The sequence below is a fragment of the Xenopus laevis genome, chromosome 1L (assembly GCF_017654675.1).
Source record: "Xenopus laevis strain J_2021 chromosome 1L, Xenopus_laevis_v10.1, whole genome shotgun sequence".
Lineage (NCBI taxonomy): Eukaryota > Metazoa > Chordata > Amphibia > Anura > Pipidae > Xenopus > Xenopus laevis.
This window is the reverse complement of record NC_054371.1, coordinates 213226158-213248336: the sequence shown is the minus strand read 5'-3', so window position 1 is coordinate 213248336 and position 22179 is coordinate 213226158. Positions and strand designations below refer to the sequence as shown.

The 22179-nt window shown below is 41.3% G+C and overlaps 1 protein-coding gene across 2 annotated transcripts in view; it reads right to left on the bottom strand.

Moving 5' to 3' along the window:
• Positions 1-1728: 1728 nt before the first annotated feature.
• Positions 1729-22179, bottom strand: part of c6.1.L (complement C6, gene 1 L homeolog) — a 30357-nt gene continuing 9906 nt past the window's right edge. The window contains exons 7-18 of one of the 2 annotated variants that reach the window (XM_018244788.2): positions 21233-21436; positions 20774-21014; positions 17132-17257; positions 15191-15357; positions 13178-13403; positions 10522-10693; positions 9451-9562; positions 8554-8686; positions 5879-6070; positions 5343-5433; positions 3602-3840; positions 1729-2503 (exon numbers count right to left, since the gene is read on the bottom strand). In XM_018244788.2, coding sequence (XP_018100277.1) covers positions 2331-2503; positions 3602-3840; positions 5343-5433; positions 5879-6070; positions 8554-8686; positions 9451-9562; positions 10522-10693; positions 13178-13403; positions 15191-15357; positions 17132-17257; positions 20774-21014; positions 21233-21436 — 2076 coding nt within the window. In that variant the 3' untranslated portion in view covers positions 1729-2330. 2 annotated transcript variants of the gene reach the window in all.

Here is a 22179-nt window from a genome sequence, read left to right as displayed (position 1 = left end):
CTATTATAAAATGCACCGGGATCTTAACAAAGTTTCCAATTGAAGGTGTATTGTTTCAACTCCTAGGAACAAAGGAAAAGGGATCCAGCTGTAGATGCTTGACCCAATGTGTTCTCCATCTATGCACCAAAGGTCCAGAAGGAAGGAAATCTGTCATAGGTGCTACTGGTTTAGTGATTTGTGCACTAAGGCTGTGACACTGCCCCCATGTTTTCTGCAACTTCATTCACAAAGCTTGCACTCATTTGTATGAATATTGGCCCTTGTTGAATATTGCTGCATTGTGGGGGGAAAAAACATGGCACCATACTCTGTGTCATGATGGAACAGTAAGTTCCAGCATAGAAAGGGTTAGGCTTTCCAATTTTTCCTAATTAAATAAACCTTCTAGAATTCAGGAAACCTCACAGTAGGAGGTAATTCACAAATATGACATAAGGACAGACTATGGGACATGGGGACTGTAATGTGTAAAGAGCCAGATGGGGCCAAGCAAATAAATAGCTAACACAATTATCATACATATGCTGTAGTGGAGTGATCTGTCTCAGGGCAGATCTACAGTTAATATTGATATAACCTACAACATTGGCGCCAGGGCCCCCTTACAAGTTTAAAAAAAAATTGGGGCCCCAAAAATTTCTTTTTAAAAAAACATTGCGCCAGACCCCCCCTTACAAGTTAAAAAAATTGGGGCCACAAAAAGATATTTTTTTTAAAAAAACCATTGGCACCAGGGCCCCCCTTACAAGTTAAAAAAAATTGGGGTCCTCCCCAAAAAATTTTTTTAAAAAAACATTGGTGCCAAGGCCCCCCTTACAAGTTAAAAAAATTTGGGGCCCCAAAAAATTTTAAGGAATCCAAACACTCCCACATTATGATGATCCCTCGCAGGGTTACCCAATATTCTGATAAGGCCAGAATAATATATGTTAGTCCAGGGGTGTTTGGTTTCTATGGAAAGAGAATTCCATTTCCCAATTGTGTTATAAATACATATACAGTTTAAGCTGGTTGAAAAGTCATGACTGCAGAGCAGCCTGTATCCAGGATCCAGACAGATGGGAAGATATTTTTTGGCAGGCATGGATTAATGGCAAAATTCCGCACTTTGCCATCTACAAAAAAGTCACCAAGACAAAATTGTCGCAGATACAAAAAAGTCACAAGATAAACACCCATTTTTTTAATGCATTCTAATAAAAAAGTTGCTGAGACAAAAAAAAGTCGCTGAGACAATAATGGAGAAAAATTGCCTTATACTTATACTTACCCCTTTGGCTAGTTAGTGCTGTTGTGTTGTCTGTTGATTGATTTAACCTGTCTGCTGGAGAATATGTCCTAGTGCTTAGCATGAAAGTATAGTGTGATTAGCCTTTAGTAAGCGTCAGGGTGCAATAGAGTGTCAAGAGTCGGCTGCTTGCGGCCCTTAAACTAGGTGGAGACAGCTTTTCAGTTTTGGTATGTTTGGGTGTGACTGCATGTTAGTTCTGCACAGTTTAGCAAGGGACTCCATGGGCCTTTAGAGGCTTCATGCTTTGTCATGTGAGTCTGTGGTGGCTAGCCTAGGCCGTGTCCGGCTAAGAAACAGGCAGAGCACTGCTTACATTTGACCCTCTCTCTACAGGATGGGTATTAGCTACATGCTAGGGTGAAGGAATGGTGGAATGGTACAACTACACCTCATTTGTGCTGCGTGACTACATAAAAGAATTGGACGCCAGAAGGTACATGAGCAAAACAGGCTTTATTTTCTTAATGGCAAATCAAGGTTTTGATACTCACAATCCTCTGAGGTATTCACATCACATGTCAGGTAACAATACAGCATTTCAAAGCCAGCACCTTGGGACATTCCTATGGAGATAGCATACCACATGGATAGATACACCCTCAGGATCTCTCTACAGTGACCTGGATCCCCACACATTGGATCAGGGAAATCACTAAACCTAAATACCTATTAGGCTGTGATCCCTACACTACAGGCCAGTCTTGCCTGAGGGGAGAGCTACCTCCTTGCTGTCCCTCCTAGTTGGAGCCAAGCTGTCCTGACTAGACCTCATTCATGGTGTCCCTGTTTCCCCCATTTCACTAAGGGCCTCACCACCCTTGGGGCCTTCCCTTTACTGGGGCCTAAGCACCAGGCTTCCAGTAAATTCACGAGAAAGAAATAAGAAATAAGCTTCCCTCTGGTTCCATGTACAATATCACAGCATGAAAATAACCACCCACCCCTCTTCAACTTACTGACTCCTCATTATCAAGAAATAAGCGATATATATATATAAATATATGAGTCTGGACAATAATATCCATTTTTTTTGGTACTAATTGCATGCACCATTGTGGAGCACCTCCACCTTCATATTTGCACATTTGATGGACGCAAGTGAGCAGAGGCTGATGGAGCGGCGCATTCTGGTGCTTCCAACCTTGGCACAGAACATCTGGTCACTGTTGGTGGGACACTGGCGTGGGAGAATGCACGAGCACTCAGACCCTAGAGGAAATATAGAAGGAATTTGTACTGAAAACACTTTTTATTAAATATTGTTGATGGCAATAATATTATATATAACATTAAATAATGCAAATATGAGTGGTTCTAAACATGTCACCTAACTACTTTCATCCAGCAAACTCCAGGTTAGTGGGTTTTAGACACAGCATGCTCTCACATGAGAAAGGTCAATTTATGAGGAAAACACAAGCAATTAAGTGCTCTAGTCAATCCCCACAGAACCCACTTAATTCCTTCAATTCTTGTGTAGCGCTATAGTGAATTGAGGGCCCCGTTCTCTGACTATAAACTCCACTCCCAATACTGTGCTCTGGATAAGACCTTAATTCTTAGGGATTAAGCGATGTGGAGGCAGGGTGTAGTTTAACTGTAACTTGATGAAAGGTGCAATAATTGGGCAAAAGTGGTTCTTATAACTTAACCAATGAACATATTTATTGTACCAGAACATCCACAATGGAGTGCACATAGAGAGCAAGCAGGATCATACAGAACTGAGGATAGGCATATACTCACAGCACCTTTGGTTAGTATCAGTCCCTGCAGGGATGGGAACAAGTACAAAGCAGCTGCTCGGAGTACACCCAGCTTTCAGCCTTTTCCCTAAGTGGAACCTGAGGGGAAACTCACATCCCTAGGTCTGTACACTTAGTTAGGCAATTGGTACCCGGGATCATAATCCCACTCACATTCCTCAGAGGAGCCTCAAGATGCTCAGCTAAATAGCTTCCTAGAGTGACCTCTTAAGATGAGTAGCCTATCCTTACTAGACTTGACCTGTTTAGGTTCTACTGGAGCTCTGCCTGCCTGCTCAGGCTAGAGCCTCACACAATGAACCCTGAACACATGGCTGCCCAGGACTTTATTCTTTAGCACAGTGTCATCTACTGGTCACTATTGTGAACACCAAGGGGCATACTAAGCAGGAATAGGAACAGCCCCCCCCCCTCCTAACTGTATTTTAGGACCCAGTAAGGCATCTATAACACTAGGGGACAGCCTGCTAAATAACATTGGGAGACTAATTTACCAGTCCCCTACATTTTTACAAAATTAACATTCATCGTGTTATTGTACCTGAACATTCCTCCCAGTCATAGCAGAAATCATCCCCACAACGTTCCTTTTTTGTGCTGTTCGATGCCAAAGACATCCGGGTACGGTACCAGTCCAGCTTGTTATTATGGCAGGGACCTCTCTCCAGGAAATGCATCTGATCTGTACTTAGGCAGTTCTCAGCCAAAAATTTGCAACGGGACATAGAGACAGAGTCCTTAGTAACAGTATCAAAAATGCAGAGATCCTCAGGGTAGCGCCTAAAAGCAAATAAAACAGAGAGGCATGTTATATCTAGAGGTTGTTAGATGTGTCTGTCTCTCCCCCTTTACCCTTTAAAATATAATTTATGAACAGAGCTGCAAGTGCGGTCTCACTAAAATACATGTAAATGTTGTGTGTATAGACATCGTTCATTAAAGGTACTTGTGTTCAAACATGCTCTTTCCAATTCAATAAAGCTGGGCTAACTGCCATTGTGTTCCTTGGTGGGCCAGTTGGGAAGGATGTCTCTCCAAGTAGTGTTGCCTTGAGTGCCATTACTATTTGGCCTGGCTCTGACCCAGTAGGGTGGGTGATACATATAGTATTCAATCCCCTTAATTGTGTTAATTGTGGCACAACAGGCAAATGAAGCCCTGTGTTTTCTGCCTGTTCAGTGGCAAATAAAAAATGACAGGACTCTCTTGCACCTAAAATCTGATATCCACTAATAGGCACATTAATTGGCACAGCCGTCCTATTGGCACACACACAGGCAGAGCAGGGCACACAGAGGCAGATCAGAGCACACACAGTCAGAGCAGGGCACACACAGTCAGAGCAGGGCACACACAGTCAGAGCAGGGCACACACAGTCAGAGCAGGGCACACACAGTCAGAGCAGGGCACACACAGACAGAGCAGGGCACACACAGGCAGAGTAGGGTACATGACACACGCAGGCAGAGTGTGGTACACACAGGCAGAGCAAGGCACACACAGGCAGAGTATGTCACACACAGGCAGAGCAGGGCACGCACAGGCAAAGTAGGGCACACACAGGCAGAGTAGGGCACACAGCACATGCAGGCAGAGTATGACACACACAGGCAGAGCAGGGCACACACACGCAGAGCATTGCACACACCGGCTGAGCATTTCACACACAGACAGAGCAGGGCACACACAGGCAGAGCAGGGCACAGACAGGCAGAGTAGGGCACACATAGGCAGAGTAGGGCACACATAGGCAGAGCAGGGCACACACAGGCAGAGCAGGGCACACGGCACACGCAGGCAGAGTATGTCACACACAGGCAGAGTAGGGCACACACAGGGAACATAGGGCAGGCAGAGCATGGCACACACAAGGAGCATATGGAAGGCAGAACAGAGCAAGAGACAGGGAAACCTATCAGGACCAGTCTAAAATGTACTGCAATCATACAGTGACACAGTGCTGGTTGCTCATTAGCATTTTGTATAAAGTGTGAACAGATGAACAATGTGGGCAGTTTCAGTCTGGGTCTCAGGTGTGAACAGTACAGGGTTTAGGATATAAACAATAGAGGTGTCACAAGTGTGAACAATGTAGGGGGATCACAGGTGTGAACAATACAGAGGATTAGTCTGAATTTGAGGTTTAAACAATGCGTAGGGTCAATTAATCTCTTTTGTGATACCATTTAAATTTACACATGGTAAACAGTCACAGCAGGTAGGGCCGCAATAGGGGGGGTTGGACAGCCCTGAACACATATGAAAAACTTGTATTCCTTACCCGCAATCTGTCTCTGGGGACATGCACTCACACTCTGATCCCATTTGCTTTTGCCCTGGATTGCAGTTCCCCTGAATGACTTTATGTGGCTCTGTGTCAGGAAATAAAAAGTTTTGTGAATCACTTGATAAATGTACCTCTTTGAATGAATTAGCCTGCATTTGTATTTTGCAAAAAACACGGATATAATAGAGGATACTAGAACTGGGAAGCCATTGCTTCAGGGCAGAAAACTGCATATTATGTTATATTTCCAGTTATGTTCATGACATTTTCAAATGGATCTCAACACTGATATAAGGCAATTCTGTTAACAATGTAGCCTCATGACCATGACAACTATTTACTATGAATCCATTTTAATATAGTTGTGGTTGGGTGTTAGTTACATACCTTTCTTCTCTTTCATACCATCATCAGCCCTTTTCATCCAAGATTTACTGTTGTCAAAACATTTCACTTATGTAAAATGGAGGTTCTGATCAGTTCATGGGGACATTATGAACACCCTACTTAATACATAATGGAGGACTCACCTTCCACACAACTGAGCTGTCCCATGATTGGAGGGTCCCACTCTAGATTGCGTCCACATGTGTATTTCCATTGTCCGGATGTTATGAATCCACTAGGGCATCTTATTTCAATGCTTTCTCCAATTTTGTATTCTGTTTTATACTGGATTATGTTAATATTTTCTGATGCTTCCGGCCTAGAACATGCTGTTCCTGAATGATATGTATATAAAAAAAATGTACTGACAATCTTTTAGAACAAATGTATCCTCACTTGCATCAAATTTGTATTCTACAAAGCCACATTCTACTGACATATACATTTATGGTCCTCTGAAGTAACTATAAGGAGTAATCTTCTATATGGAACCATGACTGGAGCGGTTCCTAATCTGCAAGGCTGGAGAAGTGGTAGGGAGGCTCACACTGAAGGTTATTTAAGGGGAGATTCTGGGACAATGGTGACTATTTGCCTCTGTAGATATCTCTGAAAGCCAAGCTAGAAGGTCAGTTGAGATTTGGTACTAAACACTAATTTGCTTCCTAGATATTTTTGGAACAATACAACAATGTCTGCTACATCAATGTTTTCCAATATCTGTAACCTTGCATTAATGAAAGGCGGGCCTGGTCAAAATTGGTGCTCCAATTGGTGATGACTGATTCTGTTAATGTCTTTAAAGCTGACCTGTCCCCTACACATAAAAAGCTGCATAATTAAAGTCCATAGCAAATTAAACATGAAACACATTTTTTTTCATTCAGACATCCATACCTGTTATAAAGGTGTTGAAATATCTCAGCTGTCAATCAAATATTATCTGCCCCGCCTTTATGCCTTAGGCATATAGGTGGGGCATTCAATTACTTTCACTTTCCATTCAGCACTTCCTACATGTCACTGCACTTCTCACATTGACCCTTCCCTCCTCAGGCTCTATAATTATCTAGGGCACTGCACATGGGCATTAGGTTCCCCATTCTGGTACTTACACAAGATTTTGGGGTGATACACAATTTACAGCGCCGGATTCGCTGGGCGGGCGCCCCTAGGCCGTGCGCTCCGCGTAATCCTAGTGCCCGCCCGCACTACCACACGCTGGCGCAAAAGCGCCAGCGTGCGAGCGCCGGAGTACTGGGGAGCACAGGCTCCCCACAGAGCGACTGGACGGCATGCTGCCCCCAAAAATGTGCCGCCCTAGGCCTGGGCCTATGTGGCCTCGCCACAAATCCGGGCCTGACAATTTATCTTCATAACAGTGTCCACAACATGGCTCCAGCCTGCTTGCTGAGGTTGTGTAATTCCAAGACTAAAGGAAATTTAAATAATAAATATAGTATAATTAAAGTTTATTTTACCCAACTAACATGACAGAAAATAATTTGGAATTATTTCTTAGGGTGACAGGTTCCCTTTAAGAATGGCTTGGATGATTTTTTGGATAGACATAATATCAAAGGCTATTGTGATACTAAGCTCTATAGTTAGTATAGATATGGGTATATAGAATTTGTGTTTAAAAAGTAATGAGGGGTGTGTGTATGGATACTGGGTTTTCATTTGGAGGGGTTGAACTTGATGGACTTTGTCTTTTTTCAACCTGATTTAACTATGTAACTTACTAACTATGTAACTGTGTAAGGGGTAAAAATAAAATATATAACGAAGCAATAGAATTCTTAATGAATCAGATGCAATTTGAGTGTAGGACTGGCCAGATATGGGATGACTTTGACGTAGTTGGCCAGATTAAATATGTTGCAATATATGGACAAACAATCCCTGTTTTGTTTAAAGGGTAAGGCATTTTTAACAGCTGTATACAGAAAATGTCTCCATGTCATAAATATATTGATAATGGGTTGAGTGCAGAGGACTCTTGTATTTGTCACTATGTAAGGGGTGTATGAACCAAAAGAAATCAGATAACCACTGGGCTGTAGGCCACACTGCAATAGCCCTCCAGAGTGTATGGGCCAATATTAAAGGAGAAGGAAAGGTTAAAACTAAGTAAGCCTTATCAGAAATGTCCACCTAAATATACCTGTAAACCCTCAAAGTAATGCTGCTCTGACAAAAAAAAACCACAGCATTTCTTTCCTTCTATTGTGTACACATGGGCTTTTGTATCAGACTTCCTGAACCTCCTTGCCCTGGGCATGAGCATGCTCAGTTTACTCCTCTTCCCTCCTCTTCTCTGCTGTAATCTGAGCCCAGAGCTATGAGCAAGCAGGGAGAGACTCAGGCAGGAAGTGATGTCACACCAAGCTAATACAGCAGCTGCTATCCTAAACAAACAGAGAGCTTCTAGAGCTTTTTACTCAGGTATGGTAAAATATTCTGCAGAATAAATATAGTGTTATAGCTTGTATTATTACAGCTAATCTATTGGCAATAAAATGCCTCCATAGCTTTCCTTCTCTTTTAACCCATGTCTGCAAATCTGACTAAAGATGGCATTATCCTCTTCTAGATAAATTGATAGAATTACCTAGAATTACTCTTCCATTGATAATAATATACACAATCAGTCAGGCTGGATAGTAGAAAACTGGATGTCCCTGCATCAGTAGCCCCAATATAATGTCATCACCATCATGTGTCCCTGTTTCCTGAATTTGATATAAAGTACACCCCATATAGATATAATATACTATGTATAAAAAGAGATTTTGCCCAAAAACTTGACACTTACGAATGCATTCCACATCTTCTTGCTTCCAAGTGCCGTCAGGAAGACACCTTAGGAACTGATATCCAGATAGTTCATATCCTGAAACGCATTGTATTTCAACCTGTTCAGCCACAGAGTACCACTTTTTGTCATTCTGTAAATTAAAAAAAAAACACACTGAAAGACTATGTGCTACAACATATTTAGGAACTCTGACTGTAAACTAAGGATGGGACCTCCTTCCAACGATTTTAGGATTGACAGTGTTTGTTACCAGCTACTTCTTTTAAGGGATTCAGTTCTGGTAATGCATCTCTGCTGATATTTATAAGGCTTCTAGAACCCAACCAGGGGTTCCCTGACAATACAAAGATACAGGGACACGTTATATGGAAATTATTTGAATGTTTTCTAGTGTTTGTTGCTGAGAGTCAAATGTTTTCTTTCATTGGAAACATTTCCACCACCATCAGCAGTGTCAGACTGGGATACCCGGGGCCCACCCAAAAACCTTTGACCAGGGGCCCACCAATTAATCTTATACCAGGGGCCCACTCTCAGTACTATTATTCTTCCTCTCCTCACTGAACTGCTATTCTCCTAGTCTCTTTTCTTACATACTAGAATCTATTATTCCATCTATTTAGCCTCTTTTTTCTTATAGAAATGGCCATGGAATGACCATGAAATAGGCCAAATGACACCTGGGCCCACCGGGACTTTTCATGGTCTCCCGGTGGGCCAGTCCAACACTGACCATCAGTGTCTGTGTCTCCAGTTCATGGTCTTTAAGAGTTTTGGTTGTACCCACAGCCCTATTGGAACATGTAGGTGTTCAGTCCTAATGTTCCTCATTCTCTAGAGGAATATTTTTTTTGTAATTAGTTTTATGACAATTAGAAATTATAGAAATCTTACTAAAGAATATGCATTTTCAGGCAGTTCAGGCTTTGGACATCCACTATCACGTTCCGGTTCTTCCTGATCGACTTCCTTTTTGTCTTCTTCATCATTGATGCATAGGGCTCCACTAAAGTTGGAAATATTGAAACTCTGATTAGACTTCATATTATCATCAGTAGAGTTACTTCATCTCTCCAGCCTTGGTGCCTGACACACAGGTGAGGATACTGCACAGCAGAATTGTAACTTTACTTTTCTTAGTTTCTTTGCCACAGCAAAACCATCTCTAAATCCATAGTAAAGAAGATTTGTTTACAAATACATTTGCCAGTGGCCCCCCTGCCACTTGGGTGTCTAAACTGACTAAAGGTCCCCATAGACGATTGTCCGACATCTGTCAGAAAATTAATCGGCCAGGTTAAAAAAACTTTTATTGGTCCCAGTGCAATCTATCTATGTTTGCAGGGCCAAGCAGGCAGCCCCCCTCAGTTTTCCTGGCAATATCAATTGAAATGGTCTTTTTAGTTGACAAATCGTAGATTAAACGATCGTTTTGAGAGAATCATGGTCTCACAATAACAAAAAGATCTTTTAAAGATCTTTAGATATATGGCCATCTTAAAGAAGCCCTTGTTTTGTGATCTTGCCAGTCAAGTGAATCATTTTCTGTATTGCCAGTGACACAAGCTATGTTACACTGAATTAATATGCAAACAGACAGAAAGTCAATAGCTTAGAAGATCCAGTCAGCAATTTTCCTGAGCATTGGTGTTACTCGAAATGCAAAGCACAGACACACTAGATATACCATACTGTACACATGTAATCTTTCTTCTGCTGTTTATTTATACTTGTTAATCTGCTTCTTTCTTCTTTTTCTTTAATTCATTAACTCATTCTGCCCTGATTTCTACCTTGACCATTTTCTTTACTGATCTCCTCATTTTCCTATTTACCTGCTCTCCTCTACTATCTCTTTCTTCTATGCTCTTCCACATCACATCCCATCTTGGTTTTACAGTGGCTCAATTACAGTTTATCTTGAAACAATGAAATGCCTATAAAAATAAACTGCTTGTTACTTACGTATCTTCAAACAGTGAGATACTACAGTCTTCTTCCTGCGTTGCCTCACCCTCACAAGGCTTTCCCCCATTACGTGGGTAGGGGTTGTTACATTGTCTTGTCCTTTTTTTGGTATAGGCTCCATCGCATGAGCTCCATACAGTCCAGCAACCCCAGGCCCCATCAACTACAACTGCATGGGAAATATTGAAGGTTACTATTATTTAAAGGGAAAGTAAAGTCTAAAATAGAGTAAGGCTAGAAATGCTGTATTTTGTATACTAAACATAAACATGAACTTACTGCACCAAAAGCCTAATCAAACACATAATTTATGCTTTCAATGTTGTCCACAGGGGGTCACCATCTTGTAAGTTTAAGCATCTTTGCAAGACCAAGACTGTGCATATGCTCAGTGTTGTCTGGGCTGCTGCTTAGGGATCGTAATAAATGATCAGCACAAGTCAAATAATATCTGCCAGAAGCCAATACAGCAAGACTGATTAATAATCAGAATATACAGACTGCACTGGGTCCTGTGTTGTCATGTAATCTAATGTGGATTTTATAGTTTTTGTATTGTTTAATACAAACTTTCTCCAACTCTGCAGAACCAGTGGCTGCAGCAAAATAATCCTCCAAATAGAATCTCAGTTTATCTGTTTAAATCTGGCTCCATGATCTGTGTCCCTGTAGCTGGAGTTGGAAACAGTAAAGGGGATGTAAAGGCAAAAATAAAATCCAATACAAATCTCTACACAGTCGCCGACTGCTCTACAGGAAAACAAACAAAGCTGCTAGAGTTCTGCATGGCTGGGAAGTAAGGCGGGGACTCCCCCTGCTGTTCATAAGTATGATTGTTTCACTGCAAAGCAGTTAGGGACTGTTTGACAATTCCAGCATTGAATGAAGGGGGAATTTCACTGCATACAGTCAGGTTTCTTATAAAAACAGTACACATTTTTTAATTAAAGTATATTGGAGATAGGTTTCTTTTTCATTAAAGAAAGTATAAATGGGACTTTGCTTTTTTGCCTTTATATGTTATGTATTCACATTATTCCACCTGTAGAAGCAACAAACACTTTTGAAATTTTCATCTGGAAATATAATATTTAACCACACGCAGCACTGCTTGTGCAGTAATCAAAGTGCATTTTTGAGCTCAACTGACGTTTTGTTCCCACAAAGTAGCACTTTTATCCCAGATTTCCAGCAGTATTGTGGGCGGAACTGGAAATCGCTTGCTGCAACTGTGCCACACCCATCGCAGTTGCTGCTGATTCACAGAACAGGTGCAATTGTGCCTGTGTTTGCTGGTGTCATTTCTAGTGTCCAATGTGTGCATCCTATTCCTTCAGTCCAACTCAACTGTGGCAATTAATGCCGGTGTGCTGAGGGAACCCTGGAGTTACCGCCTGGTCCAGAGGTGGCAGTATCTTCAGTGCACCCCTGAACCAATAGATACAGCAGATTGTGCTTATCTTTACAGATGTGCATTCAGTCTTGGGATGCACCATACACAGGACTGGGTGCAGGGTTCAGATTTGGCCCAAACCGCAGGTTCAAACTCAAGCTCCTACATTGCTTTACAACTACAGCTCCTCAGATTCCAACTGGTGCAGAACAGTAGTTATGTTTATATTCTGCCCCTGTTAGGGTTTTAATCAATGGTTAACACAGCACAACTACCAGGCCCGGACTAGCAATCTGTGGGTACTGGCAAATGCCAGAGGGGCTGCTGTAAGGTCCCATAGTCAATCACTAATTAGTGGGCTGGTTGAGTACTATTTGGGCCTCTGAGTACTTGGAATACCAGGGCCTATTTTGACTCCCAGTCCAGACCTGACAACTACTATCAGGATGGTTCCTTTTAATACTTAATATACTCAATTTTAAGTTACAACTAAAATAAAGCTTCCCCTAGCATTAAGGAAACAAGTAAATAACAAATAATTATTTTTGAGACTATATATATTAGGGCACCTACCAATGCACATACATTTTGGGGGAAATGAAAGCAGAGCAGCCAATAACCTTTCCAACACTGGCCTCCATACAGTATATCATGCGCATATTGTCTAACAAATCCCTGGCATGAACAGAACTAGCATTGAAATGAGACGCCTGGGACCCATCATAAACATCACATGCCCATGGCCCTCCAAATTATTGTATTACAATTATCATTGCAAGCTGTAGTTTATAAAATGATACTGTTATTATATATATGAGCTGAGCCCATGAATAAAAAGACAAGCAAATACAACATGACAAAGGAAATCTATATCTATATTTATAAGCAATAAAAGTAATGGTGGCCATACACGGGCAGATAAAGCTGCCAATATCGGTCGTTTGGACCAATTTGACAGCTTATCTGCCCGTGTATGGGGGCTTCCGACGGGTCTTCCCGATCGATATCTGGCCACGATATAGATCGGGAAGGTTGGATTTTTAACTGACCCGTCGGAGCCCCTTGGCGCATTGTAATTCGATTGTTCGGCCATATCGCCGAACGTTCGAATTACCCCCGATATAGCCATGCAGTTAGTGGCATATCGGGGAAAGCGATGTCGCCAAACGAGCGGATCTTTGAGTCTATGGCCAGCTTAAGTGTATTGTCAGGTAATAAGAGAATACTATCTGGAAGTCATTTGCCTGCCGTCCAACATACCTGAGTTATAATCTGGGGCCTTCTTTTCACAATTATCCCCGTACGTCCCCGGCTGACAGAGGCACAGACACTCAGTACCTGACAGGTACACCCTGCCATTATTGGGACACGGGGCACAAACGCAGGGGTCAAATTTCTCCAGATATGTGGCAAATGCTTTCTGAAGGTTGCGTCGCTTTGTCACAGCACAGGGGATTCCAGTAATTAAATCCAGAATTGGTGCCAGCTTTAACATTGGAGAAACATGAATCAAACTTTCATCTAATTGCTTGGAAAAGATAATATCAACATGCAGGAATAGAGTGTTATCTTAATGCTAAAACAAGGACATGGGTCATCTGCTGTAGAGTTGCCTTTATTTGCTACAGGGCCCAGATCACACCAGACTTTGTTTGGCTTTATTATGTAGGACTACAGTTTTTAGCTGAGCAATATACAGTTTTCAGCTGTGCAAATACAAATCTGAGCATGTCCAGAAATTCTTAACCAGCTGGTGGGTACTAGGAATGATACTTGAAAAACAACTAAGTTAAAAATTAAACATCATGAGCTACAGGTTGGACATGTTGCTCTACACTGGCCATCTTGTTTCCTTAGGGGCACTGCATGTCTGTCTCTAACTTACAGCAATTGGCTTTGATTTGATATGTATAACAACGTCCAGTGTAGAAAGAAGAGGAGAAAAAAAGTTGAAGCTAGAGACAAGTGAAATTCAAAGGCGGGTGAAAGACACCTAGGGGCAAATTCACTAAGCGCCGAAAATGCGATAGCGACGGCTTCACCACACTTAGCCAGGCGTAGTTTTGCCAGGGCTGCGCAAATTCACAAATATCCGAAGTTGCGCACAGGTTACCGAACGGTTGCAAAGTTGCGCTAGTGATAATACGATAAGCAGTCCAAATTTTCGCTAGTGATGCCTAATTAGCATACGGCGTGCAGTTAAAGTACAATGGACGTGTATGCTGCAGCAACTACATTACACTACACAAGGCCAGGGAAACTTAATAAAATTAAATAGAGGTCTTATATTGCCCAACACAGGTGTCCACTGTATAGTTTAGTTGCCAAATGTAAGGGGGAAGGAGGGTACCCCAAAAATAATTTTAAAAAGTAAAAAACGGCAGCGTTTTTTGGAACTTAGAAAAATTTTCAACTATTTTTTTAGGAACTCCTATCTACTCTATTGCACTTTGCCTGGTCTGAGCTGGCGAAGTCAAGTCTGGCACAAGAGGTAATGTTCAGTAAAATCTACAAGTAAGTGAATTAGCTTAATTACGTCCCTTCGCCAGAGCGCAACTTCGCCTGTCGTAAGGGTGCGAAGTAGCGCTAGAGTATGTCTACTTCACTAGTTCATTTACGACAGGGACCATTAGTAAATCAGCAAAGTGGCAAAATGATGTCACGCTGGTGAATTTCCACTTCACCCTTTAGTAAATTTGCCCCCTAAAGAGAAAGAGAGGAATTGGCTATCCAGGCGAAATTCTATATTTTCTAGTTACCTGTAACAACCCATCAGATGTTTTCAAAGAGCTGACTGGTAAATACTAGGGGATTACAGGAATTTGAGGAAACTTGCATTACATTACCTCCCTAATCTCAATAGGATTATAGGAGTGCAACACACAGAGCTACAGCATGGCAGTGTTCCCTTAAAATTTGGAGGACAAGTAAAAATTATGCCTCCCCCACTGATGCACAGATTATTCAGATGGTTTTTCAAGATGCCTGTATTATGGTTTCCTTATATTGAGTGTATAAGGAGCAAGGCCAAAGGGCAGCATTCTGCTTATCTCCAGCACTTGTGAGAACTTCCAAGAACAAGCCAGGAGCAGAATAGCTCCTCCTTGATCAATACATTCCTGAACCAAGAAGTGCATGAGTTTCTAGGCCAACAAATCAAAAAGTACCTTTTGAAGCTGAAATGATGTCTACATCTCAAGACACACGTACATACCATAGCATGAGTGTCTTCTACTACTTGTATAGCATTCTCAGTTCATATTTGTAACTCACTTTATAGTTAATCAAATCTGGATTGTCCACGGTAGATGCTACCCAATCTTTATACGCTTTTTCATCTGGAGATGCGCCTTCTTTCTGCCATGCTAATTTTGCTGCAAATTCTGCTCTTCCACCTTTTATGAAGGAAATAGATTTTTCTGATGATTGCAGAAAAGAACCTGAAAGAAATGCAAAGAAATTTTTATGAGAAAGCTCAGCTGTCAGTGAGGCCATTGATGTTCAACACTTGGTAGCCACTCAGCCCCTGTCAACAGCTCTAATAAGTTATTAACAGAGCCTGCACTCTGGATGGGGGAAATAATAGTTTTCTGTACAAACTCCCAGCACGGTCAGGTATGCTGAGACACACTGGACAAGTGTCCTGGCTCACTCAATTTGCATATGTAGGGACCCAGAGGGTAAACACTCCCTATGGATACAAATCGCCTACAAAGGCTATTGCCCTAGTTGCTAGGCAAGTTATCGAAATTATCGTATTTAGATATTTTTTTTAATGAGTTCTACCCTAGAGGGACAACCCTTGTTGTCCCTGTGAATGAGGTATAGCCAGATGACAGGACTAGTTTTGTCAAGAGTACATTCTAGGAATGTAAGATAATATGGCAAGCTTGAAAGAGTAGCTTTGTGCTCCACCAAATGATTGATAGTTGGAGGTAAGGAAACGGATGTTCGGTAGCCAATCAGACCCCTGTGAACATCTCTAATAAGTTCTTAACAGAGCCTGAGAAATAATAGTTCTCTGTGTTCTCACAGTTGCTCCTGGACTCCATCAAGAACATTAACATCCAGGGCAACAGTTACCTACCAAGCATCTCCACAGTGGTCACAGAACCTTGGTTTACCCATGTGTCTGACGGCATATAACATTAACCCATTGAACTGTAATCATTAACCATGTGACGTGGTTTCAGTGGAACCCCTTTTGTTTTGTTTGCAAGGACCTCTGTTATCCTATTTTTGTTTCTTCTCAGCAGCAGAGAGGGTCATTGCACAACACTCTCCCTACTCTCTCCTTCTCCACTTAGTGAGGGCCCATCTGGGTAAAAAAATGTTACTATGTTACTCTCTCCACTCTCTCCTTCTCCACTTAGTGAGGGCCCATCTGGGTAAAAAAATCCAGTGTGACCTATGTGCTACCGTACCTAGCTAGAAAAGGCACGTTTAGGACAAGATAGAATAACACATATGATGTTGAAATTGGGACAATGTGCATGAACATTTGAGCTTAGCACTCACTTATCATGTGCATGTGTGTGCCCCAGCATGGCTGCCTGCATCAGTAGTGGGTTTCTGGTATGTGGCGGGGGAGCTTATTTAACTTTATTCAATGTAGAAGGATAAAGAGAAAATGAGTTGATGATAAAGGAGTAAGATTCTATTGTTTCTAGTTACCTGTAACAACCAATCATATCTTTTCAAAGAGCTGACTAGTCAATACTACCTGCTGGCAGTAAATGTAATTGCAATTGAAAGCAATATCTGCCGATTGGCAGCTCTGTGTAGAAGCATGCAGGGCATTGTGGGAACTGTCGTGGCTGGAAGAGATGTGGCTTCTGCTGCATTGCTTCAATTCAAAATCAGCAACGGTTAAATAAAGCAACAGAGTCTACCAGTTTCAATTACATTTATGAAATAAAGCAATGAAAAAAAGAATATTGTATAGTTGCTTAGACTGATACTTCCCATGTTCACCTAGACAATCGTTGTACATGTTCAGCTATTTCACAGGTCAATTTGTCCTTTGTGGCTCATTGCTGTCTACAAATTACAATTAATTTTATCTCTAGAGGAAATAAAATGGACATTGAGGCTAGATAAGATACGCATGTAAGGTCCTCATTGCAGACTCCCCTTACAGCAATGGTTTCTAATCATTGATATGAACTAAACAAAACCCTAGTTATACATTTACAATCATAAAGACATCCTTACCCGAGTATCGCTCTGTCATTTTATTGGTTGTACATGTTGTGCGATGTGTTGTTTTCACAAAAAAAAAGAAACGTCTTTTGCGAATTTCTTCAAACACACAATGAGCCATTTCTTGGTCAGTTAAACCTGTTAAAGACAAATGATCGCTTGAAAGAGCTGCTCGTCTCTGGCTGGCATCTATCCCATTTCCAAAACAATAAATCCATGCACTAGAGACCTGCAGCATAGTGATGTGTGGGCCAGGAGAAACTCAACCTGCACCCGACCCTAACCTGTAAAACCTTAACCTGCATCCAACCGTAACCCTGAAAATTGTTGCCATTGTAGGACCCAAACCCAACATGAACCAATGTCTTCTTGCTCTGTACACTACTTATGTGCGTACCGGTGATTCCAAGACAGGGAATCTTAGGGAGCGATGGAGGAGCTTACTTCCATAGTCTGATCTGCACCCAACCCTAACCCACAATTGTTGGGCAAATTTCAACCCAAACCTGTCTAACCAGTAGTCACCTGTGGGTCACCATGGGTTTTTGGGTCAACCCACATTTCACTATTGTAGCAGGTTGGGTACCTGAGGAATACCTGCAAAATGGTTGGGTTTTGGGTAGAAAGTTCTGTGGTGTTTATACAAATAGCTTATAGATGTCACTGTGCCCAGACTAATACTGTGCATACTTCCTGACAGCTTAAAAGTGAAAGTTACTGTTGTGTAATGGCTGCATGAGCCTGCTAATAAAGCACTGTTATACTCTACTCATCCTCAGCTACCTAAAACATAACAAGTTCCTGATTCACCAACCAGACTTGAGGTCCATCGGTACACTACTTAGGTATCTGGTTCTGGATGATCTAGTAATTTCTTTCCTTTATCCAGTTTTTCCACCATCAGAGGGATGTCATTTCCAGTCCATGGTGACACCACTTGCTGTAAAGCGGGTCCCCGTGTCAGGTGTAAGTAAACCCTTGCTGGTGCGGTTTTGCCTGTAGGACTGGGTAGGGATTATAGCAGGGTGTCGGATGAGGGTCTGTTGCAGGTCAGCAGGTCTGGGTTGGGAACTGTTCATCGTAAATCCTAAGGGTATTCCTACATATTCTGCTCAAAGGGAAATTCCTGAGTAGCTTTATGGTATTGCTCTGTACAGGCTTTGAGTAAATGTATGGGGTTTTGGTGCAGTAGCTGTAGGCAAACCTTTACTTTTTGGAAGGTCATGCCCACCTAAGTGTCAAGACGCACCACCTTCTGTCTTCGGAAAGGGAATATTACATTTACACTTACAATATTACACTTAAGGATTAATGCCTTAAAGGATAAGTAAACCTTAAAATATTTTCCCCTCACCCACTTTTCAATAAACCCTGAAAAATTGCCTTTATTTATAACTAAAGGATAAGTAAACCTTTAACAAATTAACGTAAAATTGCTCAGGGTGCATTTCTAAGCAATTTTTTATTAACGGCTGTTAGTAATGTTGTTCTTCTGAAACCGGGCTGTCCAGGTCAAATCCGGACAGGTGGCAACCCTAAATGTTGCTCTGCTCAGGAAAGAGATCAGGAGCCCCAGATGCCCTTTCCCATCTCTTTTGGCAGCAGAGTAGTATCAGAACACTTCTCTGTTTTCCTTCTGGAGGTATATTTCTTTGGCTGTAAAGTTAAAGAAACCGACCAGCAGGAGGTGCTGTTACAAATTAATTATATTCGCAGGTAATACATACTTAATTCTCTGAAAAATAAAACTGATGTAAATTAGGAAAGTGCTTAGAAATGCACCCTTAGCAATTTTACATTCATTTTGTCAAGGTTTACTTTGTTTTTTCATAAATAAAGGCAAACCTGCCAAGTGCCATGAATTTGCCAGCGTTTATTGAAACACGCGTGAGGTTACAGGATGATGGGGATGCGCCTGGGTCTGATGGGTGTGGATCAGGAAGAAAGTCTAAAGTGTATGAAAAAGGGCATATTTGCTCTTAAATATATATGGATGCATATTAAACTGTTGGGCTCCGGTAAGAGGGAGGTTTGGGGACAATGCCTACATGCTATACATCCCTAGATGCCCCTAGATGCCCGGACTGAAGGTAAACAATGGTGAATACAATTTATTTATGCATTATATATGTGTGAAAATCAGGGGCAGTTGTGCTCTCTGCATTAACACAGACCAATTTCTGGCTTATTGATTCTACTGGGACATCAGGGGCCCACTAAAAAACCTTAGACCAGGGGCCCACTCTCAGTACTATTATTCCTCCTCTCCTCACTCAACCTCTATTCTTCTAGTCTCTTTTCTTTACATATTATAATCTATTATTCAATCTATTTATCCTCTTTGTTCTCATAGATTAGGGAATGACCATGAAATAGGCCAAATGTTTAGCATCATGAGAGCCCACTGACACCTGGGCCCATCGGGAGTTTTCCTGTTATCCCTGTGGGCCAGTCAGACGCTGGTGCTGCTTGACACAACAATCTCACCTTTCTTCCTGGCAGGAGCAGAAGTGCATTTTGTTATTAATTTTATTTATAAAGAAATATTAAAATATCTAAACAAAGCATGTCTTCTGGGTCCCACTTGACAATCTGGTGCTAACTCAGTTTGTATTTAATTTGTTCATTAACAGTGTAAGCAATTAATCTGTATATGCCAATGACACGAAACAAAAAAAAAAGATGAAGCAAATCCATCCAAGATGCCACATCCTTTACAGGGGGGTTTGGACAAACGTGTAATCTTAAAGGTAGTGGCAGATGAGATGCAGACTACGTTTACTTACAATGGAACAACGTTAGGCAAATCCTTGATGGAGAAGGACTTGGGGGTATTTGTGGATAATAAATGTAGGCGTAGCAAGTAATATTATAAATCAGAAACTGCAACTTCCAAGATATCTCTATTAAAAGGGGCATTTAATGTAGAATTGGGTCATTATCCCCCTTTATAGTAAGGGCTGGTCAAGAAAATGCAGTAGTGCAGTTTTGGTCTACAGGGCTCAAATAGTATCTTAATGAAATAAAGAGAGTGTTCATTTTCTACCCTGGCTATTCCTAGAGCCAGGTTAAGATGGCCATACATGGAGAGATCCGCTCGTTTGGCAATGTCGCCAAACGAGCGGATCTCCCTCCGATATGCCCACCTTGAGGTGGGCAATATCGGGCTGATCCGATCGTGGGCCCTAGGGCCCAACGATCGGATCCTAACGATGCCCAAACGGGCGGTCCACACGAATAGATGCGGCCGCGATCCGACGGGATTTTCTGTCCCGTCCGATCGAGATCTGGCCGACTTTCGGCCAGATCTCGATCGGTGAAGCCCATCGGGGGCCCCATACACGGGCCAATAAGCTGCCGACACGGTCTGTCGGCAGCTTTTATCGGCCCGTGTATGGCCACCTTAACTCTTATACCAATAGTGCAGTATATCTGTAAGAGGCTCAGCCTGAAAGCAGGTTATGTGATGCCCTTGATATTACCATCAGTATTTATAAGTTTTTATAAGAGCTAAGGGGGCCCAACTAGTGGGCTAATTGGGGTGAAATTTAGGATAATGGATTATTTTATTGTTGATTCTGTTTGGAAGTCTAGCGGTGTGACTGTTACATACATGTTGTTATAGATATATACATAGATATGACTTTACTTTACCTGAACTTTGCACGTTTTCTGTACTGTACTGAAAGAGAACATCATAGGAACCACCCATTGACCCTTCTGTAATGTAATGGGTCCCAAAATCATCGAATATTCTGCTATAAAGAGGGTAGTTATATTCCAGAGGCAAGTGATTAAGAGCCTTTAGAAAAACGTCCGATAGCCAGAGATTGTCCTTTTTCATTGTGAAGTCTGACACCAAGATCAATTTATTGATTCTAATGAATTTCGAGCTCTAATAAGGAAATAAAAAAAATCAAGAAATGCAAATTAGAAAAATGATATCTGAAGAAGAGACTCTACAAACAGTCCTGACAAATCTGACAAATAAATCATTGTAAAGAGTTTAGTGATGCAAAGTGTTTGGTGATATCACAATAGATGTTTCCAGTCTATTGATATCAATCAATACATGCACAGCACTTACTGGACACATATTTATCATTAATTTACCTTTTGCCTTGTGGCTGTAATAGCCTCCCTGAATGATGATGATGCCCAACTTTTTGTACTGGTTCCTGTGTGCCATAACCAAGGAATTCCAGAGGAGCTGCTCCCCCTTCCTACAGATAGTCCATGCCTTTTGTTTTCATCACTGAATGGGATTAAGCTCTTGTGTAAAGTGGCTGAAATGGTATCATCAAGTTCATAAGTCAACTGCACTTGGAAGAAAAAATGTCTGAATTAGCGTGCCATATTGTCTGGCTTTGTGTCCTATTGTTAATTATAATATATATCTATTGTACATGTCTATTTAAAACACATTTATATAGAGAAGCCTACCCTCACTATGTTTAGCTACCAAATGCAATACCATAGGCTACATCTCTCACCTGCTTATTTTTTATTTTGCCCACTCCCACCCCCTGTGTCTCATTCCCTTCCCCTCTAGATTGTAAGCTCTTTTGCACAGGAACCGGATGTTATGTATGTAATTCTGGATGTTATATGTATGTAATTCAAATGATGCCTTTGTATAAGCACATTCATTTTACAGAGTTGTGCAATATGTTGGCGCTCTAAAAATTTGTGATAATAATAATAATATTAATAATAAATTGTATGTATTTTATGAGTTTTCTCACTTAAACCTTTAAGTGCCAGTGGAATTGAAAATTTTGGTTACTCGAAATGCCAGCCGTTTTTGAAACATTTTGTGCTCTCTCAATTTAGGGGTATTTTCTGAATTGAAACCTATAGTTTATCTAGGAAAACTATACATTGTTTTTTTCAGGAGAAATTAAGCTTTCTAAATCTGTCTGAGTTTTCATGTATTTCCACCACTGCAAAAAGATTTATAGCGCTAAATACCAAAAACAAATGAAAAATTCCTATTTTTCATAGTATATGAATTTATACCAGAAAAATATTTCATTTTACACTTGAACATCTAACAGATT